This window comes from Puccinia triticina, chromosome 5A, assembly GCF_026914185.1.
Source record: "Puccinia triticina chromosome 5A, complete sequence".
NCBI lineage: Eukaryota > Fungi > Basidiomycota > Pucciniomycetes > Pucciniales > Pucciniaceae > Puccinia > Puccinia triticina.
In genome coordinates, this window is record NC_070562.1 from 7,407,071 (window position 1) to 7,427,132 (window position 20,062).

Genomic DNA, 20,062 nt, shown 5'->3' on the forward strand with positions numbered 1-20,062 from the left:
AACAGTGGCAGGTTTTTTTTAATCAGGCAGGAAATCAAATAGAGGAAACAATAGTGAAAAATTAACAGACCAGGGGTCAAGATAATTTGAGCCCACCCTTTTTCATCTGAATCATACAATGATGATACAGCTTCTTGATTGGCAAGTTTCATTTCACTTAAGGGCGGGGTGATTGTGGTATGATTTGTGTCAACCAAATCCTGATTAGCGGCACCGGAAGGCCTTGGCTGCTTCACGATTGTCAGCCATTCCTGTTGCTGGGTCTCCTGCTGCCAAGTTAGTCCTTCATGTTGCTGTGAATGTGATGGCTGACCGGTCGGTGTTGTGCCAGCTAGATCAACAGGCCTTGGATTTGTTTGTCCGGGTATGCTTCCAATGCCAAAAGTAACCTGTTTAGCCTCTGTATAGAATTGTGAAAGTCAAAATTCAACATTCATAGGTCTCATCAACACGCTATAACAAGAAGCTGCGCCTAAAGTAGCTCACTCCATGAATTACTGCAGTAAACACACGGCTACTCCAAAGAATGTTCAATTTTTGGAGTGCACAATACTTGTACTGCTAATATTCTGCTTTTGAATTTTTTTTTATATTCTTTGCTCTGGGAAATGGAGTGTAACACAATGCAAAAAAATTGAAATTGAAAAATTCATTTTACAATTTTTCTGGATCTTATTTGATGAACTCCAAGTTCTTGAGATGCAAAGTTGTGCACTCCAAAAATTTTGGAGTGCACAGGATCAATATTGGAGTGCATAGATTGTGCACTCCAGATTTTTGGAGTGCACAGGTAGTCCACTCCAAAATTTACCACATTTTTGGAGTGAAAATTGGTCTACTGTTCACTCCAAAATTATTGGAGTACATGTAGTAAAAGTCGGGAGTGCATTTAGCCTGCCCCAAAAGGTAATCGGGAAGCTGTGCTCCGTGTTGGTCAATTAAGGAAAGCAGTCAAGGAAAGTATGATTACATATTTTCCAAGGAGGAAAAAAGAGAATCAAATGCAAGAGGACCATTCCATTTTGTGTTTCCCAAACTTGATCACTTTTCATATAGTTCACACTCCAACTGTATTTCAAAAGGGGCTTGAGGCCTGAGGGTACAGTGTAGCTGCCTATTTAAATTCTAAACAACTTCAACCAGGGCTGAAAAGACTCCCCTTGAGTTGTCCTAAAGCTTCTCATAGTGAGGAGGAATAGCCATGTGCTATACCCTTGAAAGTGCAGCGGCGTAGCCGCCTTATACTCTAGTATCACTAATTTGGTAGTTTCTTGGTGGTTCTGCCACTATATCTCCGCGCAGAATGGGAGTTCTTCCATGATATTGGTTCCAAAATGATCTCATGCACTCAAAGATTCATTACGTACCTTGAATGACCAAAAAACCCCCAAATATAGCAGCTACAATGTGATCAGTTGCCAAATATCACTAATTTGGTAGTTTCTTGGTGTTTCTGCCACTATATCTCAGCGCAGCGTGGGAGTTCTTCCATGATATTGGCACCAAAATGATCACATGCCTCTGAAGATTCATTGTGTACCTTGAATGACCACAAAAACCCCAAGTGTAGCAGCCACGATGTGATCAGTTGCCAAATATCACTAATTTGGTAGTTTCTTGGTGTTTCTGCCACTATATCTCAGCGCAGCGTGGGAGTTCTTCCATGATATTGGTACCAAAATGATCACATGCCTCTGGAGATTCATTGTGTACCTTGAATGACCACAAAACCCCCATATGTAGCAGCCACAATGTGATCAGTTGCCAAATATCACTAATTTGGTAGTTGCTTGGTGTTTCCACCACTATAGCTCAGCGCAGCGTGGGAGTTCTTCGATTATATTGGTACCAACATGATCTGACACCCTCAAAGATTCATTGAGTCCCTTGGATGACCACAAAACCCCCAAATGTAGGAGCCACAATGTGATCAGTTGCCAACACTGCCAGCATAATTGGCTGGGTTGAGGCTATCCCAGTTAAACTGGGATGAACCCAACAAATTTAAACTTGGTTGATCTCAACTGATGAAATATAAATCCAAGGTACCCCCCTTGGTTTTATATTTCATTGGATGAGATCAACCCATTTTAAATTGGTTGAGAGCATCCCAGTCAAACTGAGATGACTTCATCCCAGCCAAATATGCTGGCAGTGCAAATATCACGAATTTGGTAGTTTCTTGGTGCTTCTTCCACTATATCTCAGTGCAGCGTGGGAGTTCTTCCATTATATTGGTACCAAAATGATCTAACGCCCTTAAAGATTCATCGAGTACCTTGGATGACCACAAAACCCCCACATGTAGCATCCACAATGTGATCAGTTGCCTAATATCACTAATTTGGTAGTTTCTTGGTGTTTCGGCCACTATATCTCACCGCAGCATGGGAGTTCTTCCATGATATTGGTACCAAAATGATCAAATGCCCCTGAAGATTCCTTGTGTACCTTGTATGACCCCAAAACCCCCAAATGTAGCAGCTACAATGTGATCAGTTGCCAAATATCATTAATTTGGTAGTTTCTTGGTGTTTCTGCCACTATATCTCAGCGCAGCGTGGGATTTCTTCCATGATATTGTGACCAAAATGATCAGATTCCCTCAAAGATTTACTGAGTACCTTGAATGACCACAAAACCCCCAAATGTAGCAGCTACAATGTGATCAGTTGCCAAATATCACTAATTTGGCAGTTTCTTGGTGGTTCTGCCCCTATATCTCAGCGCAGCGTGGTAGTTCTTCCATTATATTGGTACTTAAATGGTCTAACACCCTCAAAGATTCATTGAGTACCTTGGATGACCACAAAACCCCCAAATGTAGCAGCCACAATGTGATCAGTTGCCAAATATCACTAATTTGGTAGTTTCTTGGTGTTTCTGCCACTACATCTCAGCCCAGAATGGGAGTTCTTCCATGATATTGGTACCAAAATGATCACATGCCCCTCAAGATTCATTGTGACCACAACACCCCCAAATGTAGCAGCCACAATGTGATCAGTTGCCAAATATCACTAATTTGGTTGTTTCTTGGTGTTTCTACCACTATATCTCAGCCCAGCATGGGAGTTCTCCATGATATTGGTACCAAAATGATCATCCTCCCTCAAAGATTGATTGAGTACCTTGAATGACCGCAAAAACCCCAAGTGTAGCAGCCACAATGTGATCAGTTGCCAAATATCCCTAATTTGGCAGTTTCTTGGTGTTTCTGCCACTATATCTCAGCGCAGCATGGGAGTTCTTCCATGATATTGGTACCAAAATGATCCCATGCCACTGATGATTCATTGTATACCTTGAATGACCACAAAACCCCCAAATGTAGCAGCCACAATGTGATCAGTTGCCAAATATCACCAATTTGGTAGTTTCTTGGTGTTTCTGCCACTATATCTCAGCCCAGCATGGGATTTCCTCCATGATATTGGTACCAAAATGATCACATCCCCTCAAAGATTCATTATGTACCTTGAACAAACACAAAAACCCCAAATGTAGCAGCCACAATGTGATCAGTTGGGAAATATCACTAATTTGGTATTTTCTTGGTTTTTCTGCCACTATATCTCAGCGCAGAATGGGAGTTCTTCCATGATATTGGTTCCAAAATGATTACATGCCCTCAAAGATTTCTTATGTACCTTGGATGACCACAAAACCCCCAAATGTAGCAGCTACAATGTGATCAGTTGCCAAATATCACTAATTTGGTAGTTTCTTGGTGTTTCTGCCACCATATCTCAGCCCAGCATGCGATTTATTCCATGATATTGGTACCAAAATGATCACATGCCCTCAAAGATTCATTAGGTACCTTGGATGACCACAAAACCCCCAAATGTAGCAGCTACGATGTGATCAGTTGCCAAACATCACTAATTTGGTAGTTTCTTGGTGTTTCTGCCACTATATCTCAGCCCAGCATGGGATTTCCTCCATGATATTGGTACCAAAATGATCACATCCCCTCAAAGATTCATTATGTACCTTGAACAACCACAAAAACCCCAAATGTAGCAGCCATAATGTGATCAGTTGGGAAATATCACTAATTTGGTATTTTCTTGGTTTTTCTGCCACTATATCTCAGCGCAGAATGGGAGTTCTTCCATGATATTGGTTCCAAAATGATTAAATGCCCTCAAATATTCCTTATGTACCTTGGATGACCACAAAACCCCCAAATGTAGCAGCTACAATGTGATCAGTTGCCAAATATCACTAATTTGGTAGTTTCTTGGTGTTTCTGCCACTATATCTCAGCCCAGCATGCGATTTATTCCATGATATTGGTACCAAAATGATCACATGCCCTCAAAGATTCATTAAGTACCTTGGATGACCACAAAAACCCCAAATATAGCAGCCACAATGTGATCAGTTGGGAAATATCACTAATTTGGTATTTTCTTGGTTTTTCTGCCACTATATCTCAGCGCAGAATGGGAGTTCTTCCATGATATTGGTTCCAAAATGATTAAATGCCCTCAAAGATTCCTTATGTACCTTGGATGACCACAAAACCCCCAAATGTAGCAGCTACAATGTGATCAGTTGCCAAATATCACTAATTTGGTAGTTTCTTGGTGTTTCTGCCACTATATCTCAGCGCAGCATGGGAGTTCTTCCATGATATTGGTACCAAAATGATCCCATGCCACTGATGATTCATTGTATACCTTGAATGACCACAAAACCCCCAAAGGTAGCAGCCACAATGTGATCAGTTGCCAAATATCACCAATTTGGTAGTTTCTTGGTGTTTCTGCCACTATATCTCAGCCCAGCATGGGATTTCCTCCATGATATTGGTACCAAAATGATCACATCCCCTCAAAGATTCATTATGTACATTGAACAACCACAAAAACCCCAAATGTAGCAGCCACAATGTGATCAGTTGGGAAATATCACTAATTTGGTATTTTCTTGGTTTTTCTGCCACTATATCTTAGCGCAGCATGGGAGTTCTTCCATGATATTGGTTCCAAAATGATCACATGCCCTCAAAGATTCCTTATGTACCTTGAATGACCACAAAACCCACATATGTAGCAGCTACAATGTGATCAGTTGCCAAATATCACTAATTTGGTAGTTTCTTGGTGTTTCTGCCACTATATCTCAGCGCAGTGTGGGAGTTCTTCCCTGATATCGGTACCAAAATGATCACATGACCCTGAAGATTGACTGTGTACCTTGGATGACCACAGAACCCCCAAATGTAGCAGCTACGATTTGATCAGTCGCCAAATATCACTAATTTCAGCGGTGGGCAGATACGTTCTCCAAATGGATAACTCCGAGGGTAACGTAACCTTTACAGTTACGTTATCTGCTAGTTACAGATATCTAATCTGGAGTTACGATATCTCCTTCAGAAAATGGGCTCCATTATATCTAGTTACGTTCCCTGGTTATTTTGAACAAAACCAGTTACGTTACATTTTTTCCCATATTTTGGTAACTTTGGTGTAACTTTCTGGTAAAGGCCCTGATTTGTGGTTGTTTTTATCAATATGAGCGAGATTTTTGCTCAAGTTGACACTAAACAACCACATAAACTCAGTATGCTGCCAGGAAGCCAGATTAAAAGTTGTTCACAGTGAGGGTTGAACCCACAACTGTGAACATCACTAACCTCAGAGAGGCAAGCCTTAACCAACACCACCCGCAAATGGGTGTGGTTTCCTCCGCAGCCACACCCAGTGGTTTTCGCGCGGAGCTCGCGCGGCCCCCAGACCCCCTAGCTGCATATCATTTGGGGTGCTTGTGGGGCCGACCGGTCATCAAGGCATACACCTCGATGACCGTCTCAATCAAACGGTCATCAAGGTGTATGCTTTGATGACCGGTCGGCTCTTGATGACCGGAGCCGGCCGGTCATCAAGGCATACACCTCGATGACCGTCTCAATTGAACGGTCATCGAGGTGTATGCCTTGATGACCGGTCGGCTCCGGTCATCAAGGACCTCAATGACCTCAATGACCGGAGCTGGCCGGTCATCTGGATACCACACCTCAATGACCGTTCTCGATGACCGTCTCAATTGAACGGTCATCGAGGTGTATGCGTTGAAGACCGGTCGGCTCCAGTCATCAAGGTACCTAAATATGTACCTCAAGGGCCAGCCAGCTGGCCGGTCATCGCGGTGTATCGATGACCAGAGCTGACAGTTCATCAACGCATACACCTCGATCACCGGAGCTGACCGGTCATCGAGGTGTGGTATCCAGATGTCCAGCTGGCTCCGGTCATTGAGGTCCTTGATGACCAGAGCCAACCGGTCATCAAGGAATAAACCTCAATGACCGTCCCATTGAGACGGTCATCGAGGTGTGGTATTCAGATGACTGGCCGGCTCCGGTCATTGAGGTCCTTGATGACCGGAGCCGAACGGCCATCAAGGCATACACCTTGATGACCGTTCAATTGAGACGGTCATCGAGGTGTGGTATCCAGATGACCGGCCGGCTCCGGTAATTGAGGTCATTGAGGTCCTTGATGACCAGAGCCGACCGGTCATCAAGGACCTCAATGACCGGAGCCGGCCAGTCATCTGGTTACCACACCTCGATGACCGTTCAATTGAGATGGTCATTGAAGTATACAGATGACCAGCCGGCTCCGGTCATCGAGGTTTATGCCTTGATGATTGGTCGGCTCCAGTCTTCAAGGTACTATGTACCTCAATGACCAGCCAGCTGGCCGGTCATCAAGGTTTATGTATACCTCGATGACCATTCAGATGGTCATTGAGGTACATTTATACAACCTCAATGACCAGCCAGCTCGCCGGTCATTGAGATTTATGCTGATGACCGGTCGGCCCCATAAGGACCCCGAATGATATGCAGCTAGGGGGTCTGGGGGCCGCACGGGTTTTTGGGGGGCCGCGCGAGTTCCGCAGGAAAACCACTGGGTGTGGCTGCGGAGAAAACCACACCCGTTTGCGGGTGGTGCAATAAGCTAAAGACATGATACCAATTCTCTCTTTATTTCAATAATCTCAACCCCCTTTACAAAAAGCCCCATATCAAAAAAGTTACGTTACCAAAAAAATAAAAAATCAGGCTGGAAAAAAAGTTACTTTACTATACTTTACTGCCCAAATTTTGTAAGTTACCAAAATGGCCAATTTGGATAACTAAAAAGATGTTACGTTATCCAATTTCACTGCCGTAACGTAATGTAAGTTACCTGCCCACCGCTGCTAATTTGGTAGTTTCTTGGTGTTTCTGCCACTATATCTCAGCGCAGCATGGGAGTTCTTCCATGATATTGGTACCAAAATGATCACATGCCCCTAAAGATTCATTGTGTACCTTGGATGACCACAAAACCCCAAAATGTAGCAGCTACAATGTGATCAGTTGCCAAATATCACTAATTTGGTAGTTTCTTGGTGTTTCTGCCACTATATCTCAGCGCAGGGTTAGAGTTCTTCCATGATATTGGTACCAAAATGATCACATGCCCCTTAAGATTCATTGTGTACCTTGGATGACCACAGAACCCCCAAATGTAGCAGCTACAATGTGATCAGTTGCCAAATATCACTAATTTGGTAGTTTCTTGGTGTTTCTGCCACTATATCTCAGTGCAGGGTGGGAGTTCTTCCATGATATTGGTACCAAAATGATCCCATGCCCCTGAAGATTCATTTTGTACCTTGGATGACCACAAAACCCCAAATGTAGCAGCTACAATGTGATCAGTTGCCAAATATCACTAATTTGGTAGTTTCTTGGTGTTTCTGCCACTATATCTCAGCCCAGCATGGGAGTTCTTCCATGATATTGGTATCAAAGTAATCACATGCCCCTGAAGAATCATTGTGTACCTTGAATGACCACAAAACCCCCAAATGTAGCAGCTACAATGTGATCAGTTGCCAAATATCACTAATTTGGTAGTTTCTTGGTGTTTCTGCCAGTATATCTCAGCGCAGCATGGGAGTTCTTCCATGATATTGTTACCAAAATGATCGCATGCCCCTTATAATTTATTGTGTACCTTGGATGACCACAGAACCCCCAAATGTAGCAGCTACAATGTGATCAGTTGCCAAATATCACTAATTTGGTAGTTTCTTGGTGTTTCTGCCACCATATCTCAGCACAGCATGGGGGTTCTTCCATGATATTGGTTCCAAAATGATCTCATGCCCTCAAAGATTCATTATGTACCCTGACTGACCACAAAACCCCCAAATGTAGCAGCTACAATGTGATCAGTCGCCAAATATCACTAATTTGGTAGTTTCTTGGTGTTTCTGCCACTATATCTCAGCACAGCATGGGAGTTCTTCCATGATAAATGATCACATGCCCTCAAAGATTCATTATATACCTTGAATGACCACAAAATCCCCAAATGTAGCAGCTACAATGTGATCAGTTGCCAAATATCACTAATTTGGTAGTTTCTTGGTGTTTCTGCCCCTATATCTCTGTCCAGCATGGGAGTTCTTCCATGATATTGGTACAGAAATGATCACATGCCCTCAAAGATTCATTGTATACCTTGAATGACCACAAAACCCCCAAATGTAGCAGCCACAATGTGATCAGTTGCCAAATATCACTAATTTGGTAGTTTCTTGGTGTTTCTGCCACTATATCTCAGCGCAGGGTGGGAGTACTCCCATGATATTGGTACCAAAATGATCGCATGCCCCTGGAATTCATTGTGTACCTTGGATGACCACAGAACCCCCAAATGTAGCAGCTACAATGTGATCAGTTGCCAAATATCACTAATTTGGTAGTTTCTTGGTGTTTCTGCCACTATATCTCAGCCCAGCATGGGATTTCTTCCATGATATTGGAACCAAAATGATCAAATGCCCTCAAAGATTCATTACGTACCTTGGATGACCACAAAACCCCCAAATGTAGCAGCTACGATGTGATCAGTTGCCAAATATCACTAATTTGGTAGTTTCTTGGTGTTTCTGCCACTATATCTCAGCCCAGCATGGGAGTTCTTCCATGATATTGGTATCAAAGTAATCACATGCCCCTGAAGAATCATTGTGTACCTTGAATGACCACAAAACCCCCAAATGTAGCAGCTACAATGTGATCAGTTGCCAAATATCACTAATTTGGTAGTTTCTTGGTGTTTCTGCCAGTATATCTCAGCGCAGCATGGGAGTTCTTCCATGATATTGGTACCAAAATGATCGCATGCCCCTTATAATTTATTGTGTACCTTGGATGACCACAGAACCCCCAAATGTAGCAGCTACAATGTGATCAGTTGCCAAATATCACTAATTTGGTAGTTTCTTGGTGTTTCTGCCACTATATCTCAGCGCAGGGTGGGAGTTCTTCCATGATATTGGTACCAAAATGATCCCATGCCCCTGAAGATTCATTGTGTACCTTGGATGACCACAAAACCCCCAAATGTAGCAGCTACAATGTGATCAGTTGCCAAATATCACTAATTTGGTAGTTTCTTGGTGGTTCTGCCACTATATCTGAGCGCAGCATGGGAGTTCTTCCATGAAATTGGTACCAAATTGAAAAATGCCCCTGAATATTCATTGCGTACCTTGATCAATGACCACAAAACCCCCAAAAGTAGCAGGTACAATGTGATTAGTTACAAAATATCACTAATTTGGTCATTTATTGGTGTTTCTGCCACTATATCTCAGCGCAGCATGGGAGTTCTTCCATGATATTGGTACCGAAATGATCAAACTCCCTCAAAGATTAATGATGTACCTTGAACGACCACAAAACCCCCAAATGTAGCAGCCACAATGTGATCAGTTTTGAAATATCACTAATTTGGTATTTTCTTGGTGTTTCTGCCACTATATCTCAGCGCAGAATGGGAGTTCTTCCATGATATTGGTTCCAAAATGATCACATGCCCTCAAAGGTTCATTATGTACCTTGAATGACCACAAAACCCCCAAATGTAGCAGCTAGGATGTGATCAGTTGCCAAATATCACTAATTTGGTAGTTTCTTGGTGTTTCTGCCACTATATCTCAGCGCAGCATGGGAGTTCTTCCATGATATTGGTACCAAAATGATCCCATGCCACTGAAGATTCATTGTGTACCTTGAATGACCACAAAACTGCCAAATGTAGCAGCCACACTGTGATCAGTTGCCAAATATCACTAATTTGGTAGTTTTTTGGTGGTTCTGCCACTATATCTGAGCGCAGCATGGGAGTTCTTCCATGATATTGGTAACAAATTGAAAAATGCCCCTGAATATTCATTGCGTACCTTGAATGACCACAAAACCCCCAAAAGTAGCAGGTACAATGTGATTAGTTACAAAATATCACTAATTTGGTCATTGATTGGTGTTTCTGCCACTATATCTCAGCGCAGCATGGGAGTTCTTCCATGATATCGGTACCAAAATCATCAAACTCCCTCAAAGATTGATTGAATACCTCAAATGACCACAAAAACCCCAAGTGTAGCAGCCAAAATGTGATCAGTTGCCAAATTAGTAATATTTGGCAACCATTCACATTGTAGCTGCTTCATTTGGGTTTTTTGTGGTCATTCAAGGTACACAATTCATGTTTGAGGGCATTTAATCATTTTGGTACCAATATCATGGAAGAACTCCCACGCTGTGCTGAGATATAGTGGCAGAACCACCAAGAAACTACCAAATTAGTGATATTTGGCAACTGATCACAGTGTCGCTGCTACATTTTGGGGTATTGTGGTCATTCAATGTACACAATGAATCTTCAGGGGCATTTGATCATTTGGTACCAATATCATGGAAGAACTTCCAGGCTGCTTTGAGATATAGTGGCAGAAACACCTAGAACCTACGGAATTAGTGAGATTTGGCAACTGATCACATTGTAGCTGCTACATTTGGGGGTTTTGTGGTCATTCAAGGTACGCAATGAATATTCAGGGTCACTTGTCAATTTGGTACCAATATCATGGAAGAACTCCCATGCTGTGTTGAGATATAGTGGCAAAAAACACCAAGAAACTACCAAATTAGTGATATTTGGCAACTGATCAGGTCGTAGGGGCTACATTAAGGAGTTTCGTGGTCATTTAAGGTACACAATGAATCCTTGGGGACTATTGATCATTTTGAAACCAATATCATGGAAGAACTCCGAGATATAGTGGCAGAAACACCAAGAAACTACCAAATTAGTGATATTTGGCCACTGATCAGATTGTAGCAGCTACATTTGGGGATTTGTGGTCATTCAAGGTACACAATGAATCTATGGGGGCTTTTAAACATTTTGGTACCAATTTTATGGCAAAATTCCCAGGCTGTGTTGAGATATAGTTGCAGAAATACCAAGAAACTAACAAAGTATTGAGATTTGGCCACTGATCAGATTGTAGCTGCTGCATAATGGATGTGACCCCAAATACATTATTTCTGGGTTTTATATGCAGAAAAATTGTCCAATGAAATTTTATTTGGAAATGTTCCTCATTAATCCGTGGTTGATAACAAAAGTAGATAAAAAGAAGAACCTGACAAAAATAGGCTAAACCATGGTAAACTAATTTTAAAAAGGCCTCCTATGCATGTAGCACTTCAAGTATGATATGCAATATCTTGAGCAAGTAGAAGAATAAAAATAAAATAAAAAATTGATCAATATACGCTATATTGATCAATATACGACATCGCAAATTCATCCATCTTGGTAGTGGTATGTACACGGCGGGGGTGCTTCCTGGCCCGCCCGTTTGTGGAGACGACGGGATCACCGGCTCTGTGAAACTCCACGTGGATTTCACTGCTCCCCCCGTCGTCTCCACCCTCCCATGGAAAATGCGTGGAGACGGCGGGCTTTCCCGTCGTCTCCACCTGCCCGGGATTTCCACTTCAAGAATGAGGAGGATTCCATGGCCGCCTGCGGGATCGCGGTGGATCCCGCGAGAAAATTGATGGGAATTCCCGCTTCCTTTAACGAGGAATCCACGGCATGACGAGGCAAATGGTGAGCATTAGGGCTATTTTGGTGACAGCCGCTGCGGTTCAGAACTCCGGCCCGCCTTGTTGATGCTGATGACCCAGGGCAACAGGGGACTTGGTCCCTGAGATCCCACCGCTTCGACCATCCCATCTACAGCCAACAGCAACTCCACCTCCCATATTTGATAGCTGATGATGATGGCGACAGCTTCTCACCACTACCCTCAAACAACACCACCAGCACTTCCCTCCCGCCCGTCCAGGCCTTGCTAGCAGTCCCCTCCGCACCCTGACCAGCACATTGTCTTTGCGGAACACGATGTCTGCCCCGCTTACGCTGACTACCATCAACGGCACGCCTGGCGCCTCCAAGGCTATTGGCCCGTATTGTGAGACTCTTTCTGGGCAACAGCTGCTTGGTTGCATTATCTGATAAAGCGCTCCTCCTTGTCTGATCCTCATAGCCCAGGCTGTTGTCACCTCAAACGGCCTCATTTACTCTAGCGTCTCGATCCCGTTGGACCCGAGCACGATGAAAGTCATCCATCCAACCAATTTTGAGCTCCAGACCGTCAGTGTCCATCCCGCTCCCCCTCCCCTCTAACCGCCACCCAGGACCTGACTGCAAAAAAATGCCCCTCTCCCGATTCTCTCCTGCAGGTCGCGCGTTTGCCTTTGTTGCGGTATCCCTCCCCTCAGAGGAAGAGGTGGAGGCAACAATGCTGAGCAGAGCCCAGGAGGCCCCCGAGGACAAAGAGAAAAAGTGTCGTCGCAGACACCTTCTGAATCTGCTGGTTTTTTGATTAGTTTTATTATTATATTTATGTTTATGATTTAGCTTCGATGGCCACTTGCATGCAATGCATCATGTGGTACCACATTCTGCAATATTTTAGCTGCTGATTTGATCCGCTCCGCCCCCCCCTGGGTTACCTCCCCGGAGCACAGGACCACGGTTGGTGGTCCCCAGGGGAAGCTGAGGCACATGGTGTACACGTCATCAGCTCAAGATGGCATCCTGTGGGCTCGAACCGCCCGTGGGTATGGTAGCTTACAGGAGCGTAGCGGATGTGGGCCGGTCCATGGAGTGGCGACCAGCGAGCCCCAACATGCGCGCCTGCAGGCGACGCAGCGCAACCAGGGAGGTGTTGCGGCTGCGGGCGAAGAACCACGGCGTGGCTATCAGCGCCAAGGTCCCGGCAGCTGAACCTAGAAGATCTAGGACCCAGCGCCGAGGACTCATCGCTGGATCAGCATCTTTTCGCCGTCGCCAAACCGCAAAGAGAAAAATTTGCCCAATGGCCAACCGACTATCCAGCCTCGCGAACCTCGCCAGATCCTCGATGAACGGAAACCAACAACCACTGGAGCCAGAAGGGGGACCGACCCAAACGCAAGACGAAGACCATGAAGCCCAGCAACCACCTATCCTTCAAGAAGGCAAAGAAGCAAGGCAGGCCAAGGCCCCTAAGAAGGCCATCCCTCCAATGGACCGTGCGACGAGGTCATCCTCCAAGACACCGACGGGATTGAACACACCCCGAGACAATCATACCATCCAGGAGGAAGGTCCGTTGACCGACGGCGCCCCCCCAGTAGCAGCGCTCTACCAAGACCTGCTGGGGGATAAGTCACAGAAATCCCAGGCGAAAGGAACCGCAAAAGGTAAGCATCCAAATGGCTTAGGTCAATCCAGCGGAATAACTGAGCGCACATTGCTACCACAACCTAGCTGCCCATCTTGTCAACCACGAAGAGATCGAATTGTTGAACCCACCACAGCCCCTTACCCAGGGAGCCAAGGTGCAAGCAAAGGTTTCCCTCATGGTTGATCAAGCGCTGGCAGCGGAGGCAGCAGGGAAGGCCAAATTAGCTCTGATGTTCTTCAAGATCAGCAAGAACCTCGGGAGGGCCAAACCCAAACCAGACCGTCAACAGGCACCTCTGACCGACCCAGTCAAGCGCTTGTCAGAGAAGGTCTGCGCAATATCCAGCAGCAACAGGCCATTCACCATGATTCCCACGCTGTGGTGGCCCATTTGGTTGACAGCTAGTCAGAAGCAGTTCCCTCGCCACCAGCAAGATCAGCTCTACTCTCAAGACCCTCAAGATTTCAAGATCATCAAGACTTCATTCTTCAAGATCCTCAATATTCAACCTTCTTCAAGACTTCAAGATCTTCCCCTCCCTTCAAATTCTCTTCCCTATTCCCTTTTTCCATTCCCTCTCTCACCTATCCTTTTTCACCTTTCTTGGTCCTAACACAGCATTTGCTGTGGGTTTGTTGTTGGTTTTTTTTTCTTTGTTTTTCCTTTTATCCCCTGTTTCCTCCTTTCTTTCCTCCATTCTCACTTGTATGGTTTTTGTTGCTGCTCTGTGATCTTTCATTTCTTGGTGCTCTGTTCTTCTCTTTCATCTCTCAGTCAGGCTCAGGGTTTTTCTTCTTGTTCTTGTTTGTTCTTTTCTTGTTTTCTTCCTTCTTCTCTGTGTTGTGTGGTTTTGTTGCGCGCGCTTGCGCGCGCGGATGATGTGATGAAATGTATGTGACATGTCACCCTGAGTCCAAGTTCAGCTCGAACTTGGATGATGGGTGGCCATGGCATTCTGATCCGCCATCAAGAGTCTATTGATCATCACGAGTCCGGCATTCCGACGAATCCAACCTTCATCAAGAATCCCCAGAATCCCTCAAACAAACCGCCGTCGAGAATCAAACCCTCGACAAAACCACTCAAAACCACTTCCAACGCTATCACCTTGAATCCCTTTGACTCATCTTTTTGGACCGATCCACGAGGGCAGCCACCAGGCATCCATCCCCTCCCAGCGCTGTCGCCGGCCTAGCACCGGTCGAAGCTCCATAACGCCCAATCCACGGACACCTAAACACACTACCAAGATGGATGAATTTGCGATGTTGTATATTGATCAATATAGTGTATATTGATCAAGTTATATTGGTCTTTTTTTTTATTCCTCTTGATACCTTTGTCTGTGTTCCATGTCTCCTTAATAATCTTTTATAATCTCTCTCCTTCCCCCTGTGTTAGCTTCAAGCCACAGGATTTTTTTTTTGCCTGATAACATTCATAAATTTCTACATAAACCATTCAATTCTTCATGAAAAAAAGACATTGCAAGCTTTAGGATTAATCCAGGGTGGCTGAGGGGGCTCAATTTTTTTTTCTTTTTTTTTTACTTCAACAATTGATGTTATCAGAAGTCTCCAAATCTACTTTTTTTCAAAAAAGGAAAAACATTGACTCCTGACCTCTCTCATGATACCATCCTGCACACATTTTTAATTTGGTTGGTTGAAATTCCTGAAGATATTGCACATCATACTTGAAGTGCTACACGCAAAGAAGGCCTTTTTGAAATTAGTTTACCATGGTTTAGCATATTTTTTGTCAGGTTCTTTTTTTTATCTACTTTTGTTATCAGCCACAGATTAATGAGGAATATTGCCACATAAAATTTCACCGAACAGTTGTTCTGCGTATAAAACCCAGAAATATTGTGTTTGGGGTCACATCCATTATGCAGCAGCTACAATCTGATCAGTTGCCAAATATCACTACTTTGGTAGTTTCTTGGTGTTTCTGCCACTATATCTCATCCCAGTGTGGCAATTCTTCTGTGATATCATTACCAAAATGTTGGAAAGACACCAAAGTTTCATTATGTACCTTTACTGACCACAAAACCCCCAAATGTAGCAGCTACAGTCTGATCAGTTTCCAAATATCACTACTTTGGTATCTTCTTGGTGTTTCTGCCACTATATCTCATCCCAGCGTGGGAATCCTTCTTCCATATGGTTACCAAAATGTTTAACAGCCCCCAAAGTTTCATTATTTACCTTTACTGACCACAAAACCCCCAAATGCAGCAGCTACAGTCTGATCAGTTTCCAAATATCACTACTTTAGTATCTTCTTGGTGTTTCTGCCACTATATCTCATCCCAGCGTGGGAATCCTTCTGCCGTATGGTTACCAAAATTTTGACAAGCCCCCAAAGTTTCATTATGTACCTTTAATGACCACAAAACCCCCAAATGTAGCAGCTACAGTCTGATCGGTTCCCAAATATCACTACTTGGGTAGCTTCTTGGTGTTTCTGCCACTATATCTCATCCCAGCGTGGGAATCCTTCTTCCATATGGTTACCAAAATGTTGAACAGCCCCCAAATTTTCATTATTTACCTTTACTGACCACAAAACCCCAAATGTAGCAGCTACAGTCTGATCAGTTCCCAAATATCACTATTTTGGTAGTTTCTTGGTATTTCTGCCAGTATATCTCATCCCAGCATGGGAATCCTTCTGCCATGTGGTTACCAAAATGCTTACAGGCCACCAAAGTTTTATTATGTACCTTTACTGACCACAAAACCCCCAAATGTAGCAGGTACAGTCTGATCAGTTCCCAAATATCACTACTTTGGTAGTTTCTTGGTGTTTTTTCCACAATATCTCATCCCAGTGTGGGAATACTTCTGCGATATGGTTAACGAAATGTTTAAAAGCCCCCAAAGTTTCATCATGTACCTTTACTGACCACAAAACCCCCAAATGTAGCAGCTACAGTCTGATCAGTTCCCAAATATCCCTACTTTGACAGTTTCTTGGTGTTTCTGCCACTATATCTGTCAGCCTTAGAGTCATCTCAGCTGACCTTCAGTCTGCCTTTTTCTACTTTTTACACATGAACTACTTCATATCTTTTTCATCTTAAGAGATAACCTTGTTTTGACTTCATATTCTGTTTCCTCATGCAATTTTAACCCTAGTTACAATTTACCAATTCCGTGTAACTATACTCCTTCCCTGAGTTATTCAGTTGTGACGCGCATGAGCAGTTGTGACGTGTCAGCGCTACCAGGCACGCCAAACCACATGTACGTATGTAAATTACATAAGCAAACTGTGAAACTTTTTGGAGTCAGTATCCCCCTTGCCTGAGGCGGATCTACAGACTTCAGCACCCCAGAACCACACCCCAGATAACCCCAGGATCACCACCAAAGAGTTTACAACACTCCCAGCATACCTACCAAGGGTGGGCAGTTACGTTACGGAGGACTAATTGGATACCATAACTTTTTTTTAGTTATCCAAATTAGCCATTTGGGTAACGTAACATTTTTTTGAGTAACGTAACGTAAAGTAACTTTTTTTATTTTTGAGTTTTGGAGGTTTTGGATAGCGTAAATTTTTTGGGGTGGAAATTTTTTGTTCAATATTTTCCAAAAAATTGCTCATTTGAATAATGAACTAGAGGCCAAGGCGGCTGCGCCGCTGCAGAGTCCAAAGAACACGGTAAATGTAAAAGTGTTCCCCATTTGAATAAAATTAAGAATGCAAATGCAACACCCATAACACAAATAACTGAAGGTCGAATTATTAAGAATTCAAATAAGCAGATTGAGTTGTAACCTTCCAGGTCATTCGAGCCCACTATCCCGTTGACATTCCCCAACAAAGACAAAACCGCTCCGAGCGGGGGATTCACACCTCCGCAGCCGTTTCACGGCGCGGAGCTAGACGCTGCTGGGGAGGCCACCCCCCCTGACCGCTAGCGGATTGCACTGCACGGTACCAACAAAACAATGGAAACTTCGTCATCCCCAATCAGCTATACACAAGTAGTCGTGAATTCCAATTCAGAAAGACAAGTGAAACAAATCAACAAAAAAGATCAAATGGTGATGAGTTGAATGCCAAGACCGCCCACTCATCCCAACCGCAAGCACCAAACATCTCACCACGCCTAACAAATCAATGTGTCAGCATTATAACCTCCATGTTCACACTGAACATTCAGGCTCACCTTGACTTTGATTAGTCCACCGTCGCCGGACCCCTCTATATGTGTCCCCGCAAAGGAAACACGAGATCCTGGTATGAAAGACTCAACAATATCCGCTGGCAAGTCTTCTTGCTTCACAACAACCCCCACGTCGAGCCGAAATCCATATTCCTATGTGGAGGTTGTTGGTATCAACATTTGATTGATTGATTGGTGAGAAGATGTACTCACGTCGACATGATGTGTAACTACCACTTCGTGGTGTACAATAGTATCCGTCTCGTCGTCCCAGATATTCTCCACGGATTTTAGTCCGCCGCAGCCCGTCACAATTAACGGCTTCGGCGAGAACGACAATTGTAATTGACCGGTCCTTTGCGCAAGAAGAGGGTTGAAAACCCATTCAGTATCACCGTTGAAACCCCGTCCTATTTTTCCCCTGATAAAATACCAGTCCCCCGAATTCAAATCATGCCCCAAAGCCGATAAATTCGGTGCTTTGATAACGACGGGGGTCCCGTCTGACCTTGCGTTGAAGAGTGCTTCATTGCCGATACCCAAACGCCGCTTGTTCCCCGGAAGGATATAATGGTTGAACACCGCGCCGTCATCGTCTGTGCATTCGAACTGAGTTGGAAGTCAGCAAACGGCAAGAGAAGAACTATCGGAACCTACTTTTTTGCCGAGTTTAACTCCCACGTCAAATTGAAGGTTATCACATCCTTCTGGAGTAGCGACGCCGAAACCGTAGCCTTTTGTCTCTTGAGCAAAGTTCATAGTTTCAGTTGGTAAGTGATCTGGAGGAAAACGGGATAATCTGCTCCCATCAATCGAACTATCCCACCCCGTTTTATGGGGGACCCAACAAGACCGCGATCCATCGTCAGGCAAAGCCCACACTTGGAACTATTAAGTTGACCGGCCCGGTTACGCTTCGTGGGCCCTGAACGAAAGAACTCACCAAATGACAAGTGTAACTGCCTTGCTACATGATTGAGCTTGACCGGCCTGTGCCTTGCAAGAGTGGCGCCGCGCGGGGCTGTCAAGCGTCAGTTGCGACCATTGACACAATTGATCAACTCAAGCCTTCCCCAACACCACCCCCAACCATCCACCAGTTTAGGCGGCCCAACATGACAGTATTCTAATGCTCCAGAAACCCAATTGACCGCACATGAAAGCTTATATATTATAAAAGCGTGAAATTTATTTATTTTCTACTCGACTTGTGAGTGTTGAACCTCAGCAAAGGTTGTTGCCGGAAAAGTCAAAAGATGTGGTTTGGCAATGTGTACAAAAAAATCTTACCCAAGTGGAAGCATATGAGCATTGAGTGTGGCCATTAACGCTAATCTCCACGATTACTCAACACGGGCTGTGCTTTGAGCAATGCCGATGGTTCTCCATTGTAATGCATTGTTTAATCAAGGAACAATCTCGTACTTGGAGGAGCACCCATTCGAAACACCCGTTCGACTTTTGATTCTTGTTGCCCACAACAAGACATGCGGGTAGTCGACGAGTAACTCTTTTCCGTTAGCCAACAGGAAGCGGATGTTTACCGAGCTAAATAAAAGTTCGGCAAACAAGGAATGTCAGTTATAGATTCGCCGGAAGATGTTGGTTGGTCATATTCACGGCCAAATAGTTATATCCGCAAGTGAAAACTTCCCCTCCCCCTCGCCCGCCAGGAACAACCTTCTAGCTCCTCCATTCAGACCAGATAAATGACCTTCCATGCAACTATAGCAGTCCTTGATCTTTTGCATCAGGTGAGCCTCCAATGGAGGACACTTTTCTTTTGCATAACCTAGCGAGCGTCATATTCAATTATGCTGATCCATTCATGCACCCGTCTCTCGAAACAAACAGTACTTACGACAGATATCAATTAACTCGTGAGTCATGGTGACCAATTCGGCGTTACCCCACTCCATCCATTGGTACATATCTGATAGTTCAAGGGGGCCCTCAAATTGGAAAACAGAACCGCGGTCAACATGTTGACACAAGTACTGTCAGGCACATTGTCAGTAATTTAATTTGATCTGCCATTATTATAAGATGCTTAGTTGTAGCCTCACAATCAATATAGCTCCGCTATCCATAACGGTGAATGGAAATGACCTGGTGTTGATGGCGTCGAAGTTGTTGTCAAGGAGGACGGGTATCTTTCCTAAGACGGAAGACATCAGATATGTTAAGGGTAATAATACTGAGTTGCAAAGAAACACACCATTGATGTTTAATTGCAAAAATTTGTCCCTTTTTTGAATTCCTGATCTC

General features: G+C 44.1%; 2 protein-coding genes across 2 annotated transcripts; one reads left to right on the forward strand and one right to left on the reverse strand.

Annotated features, from left to right (window-relative positions):
• Positions 1-12,281: 12,281 nt before the first annotated feature.
• Positions 12,282-12,566, forward strand: PtA15_5A854 (uncharacterized protein; the record flags this gene model as incomplete). Its single annotated transcript, XM_053169659.1, has 2 exons — positions 12,282-12,351; positions 12,427-12,566. 2 exons carry the CDS (start codon positions 12,282-12,284, stop codon positions 12,564-12,566), a joined length of 210 nt encoding a protein of 69 aa, XP_053020834.1.
• A 5,162-nt stretch (positions 12,567-17,728) lies between these two features.
• Positions 17,729-18,553, reverse strand: PtA15_5A855 (uncharacterized protein; the record flags this gene model as incomplete). The annotated part of the gene is made up of 5 exons (XM_053169660.1): positions 17,729-17,737; positions 17,798-17,947; positions 18,008-18,149; positions 18,228-18,403; positions 18,452-18,553. The coding sequence occupies 5 exons, from the start codon at positions 18,551-18,553 to the stop codon at positions 17,729-17,731; spliced, it is 579 nt and encodes a 192-aa protein (XP_053020835.1).
• Between the last annotated feature and the right edge of the window lie 1,509 nt (positions 18,554-20,062).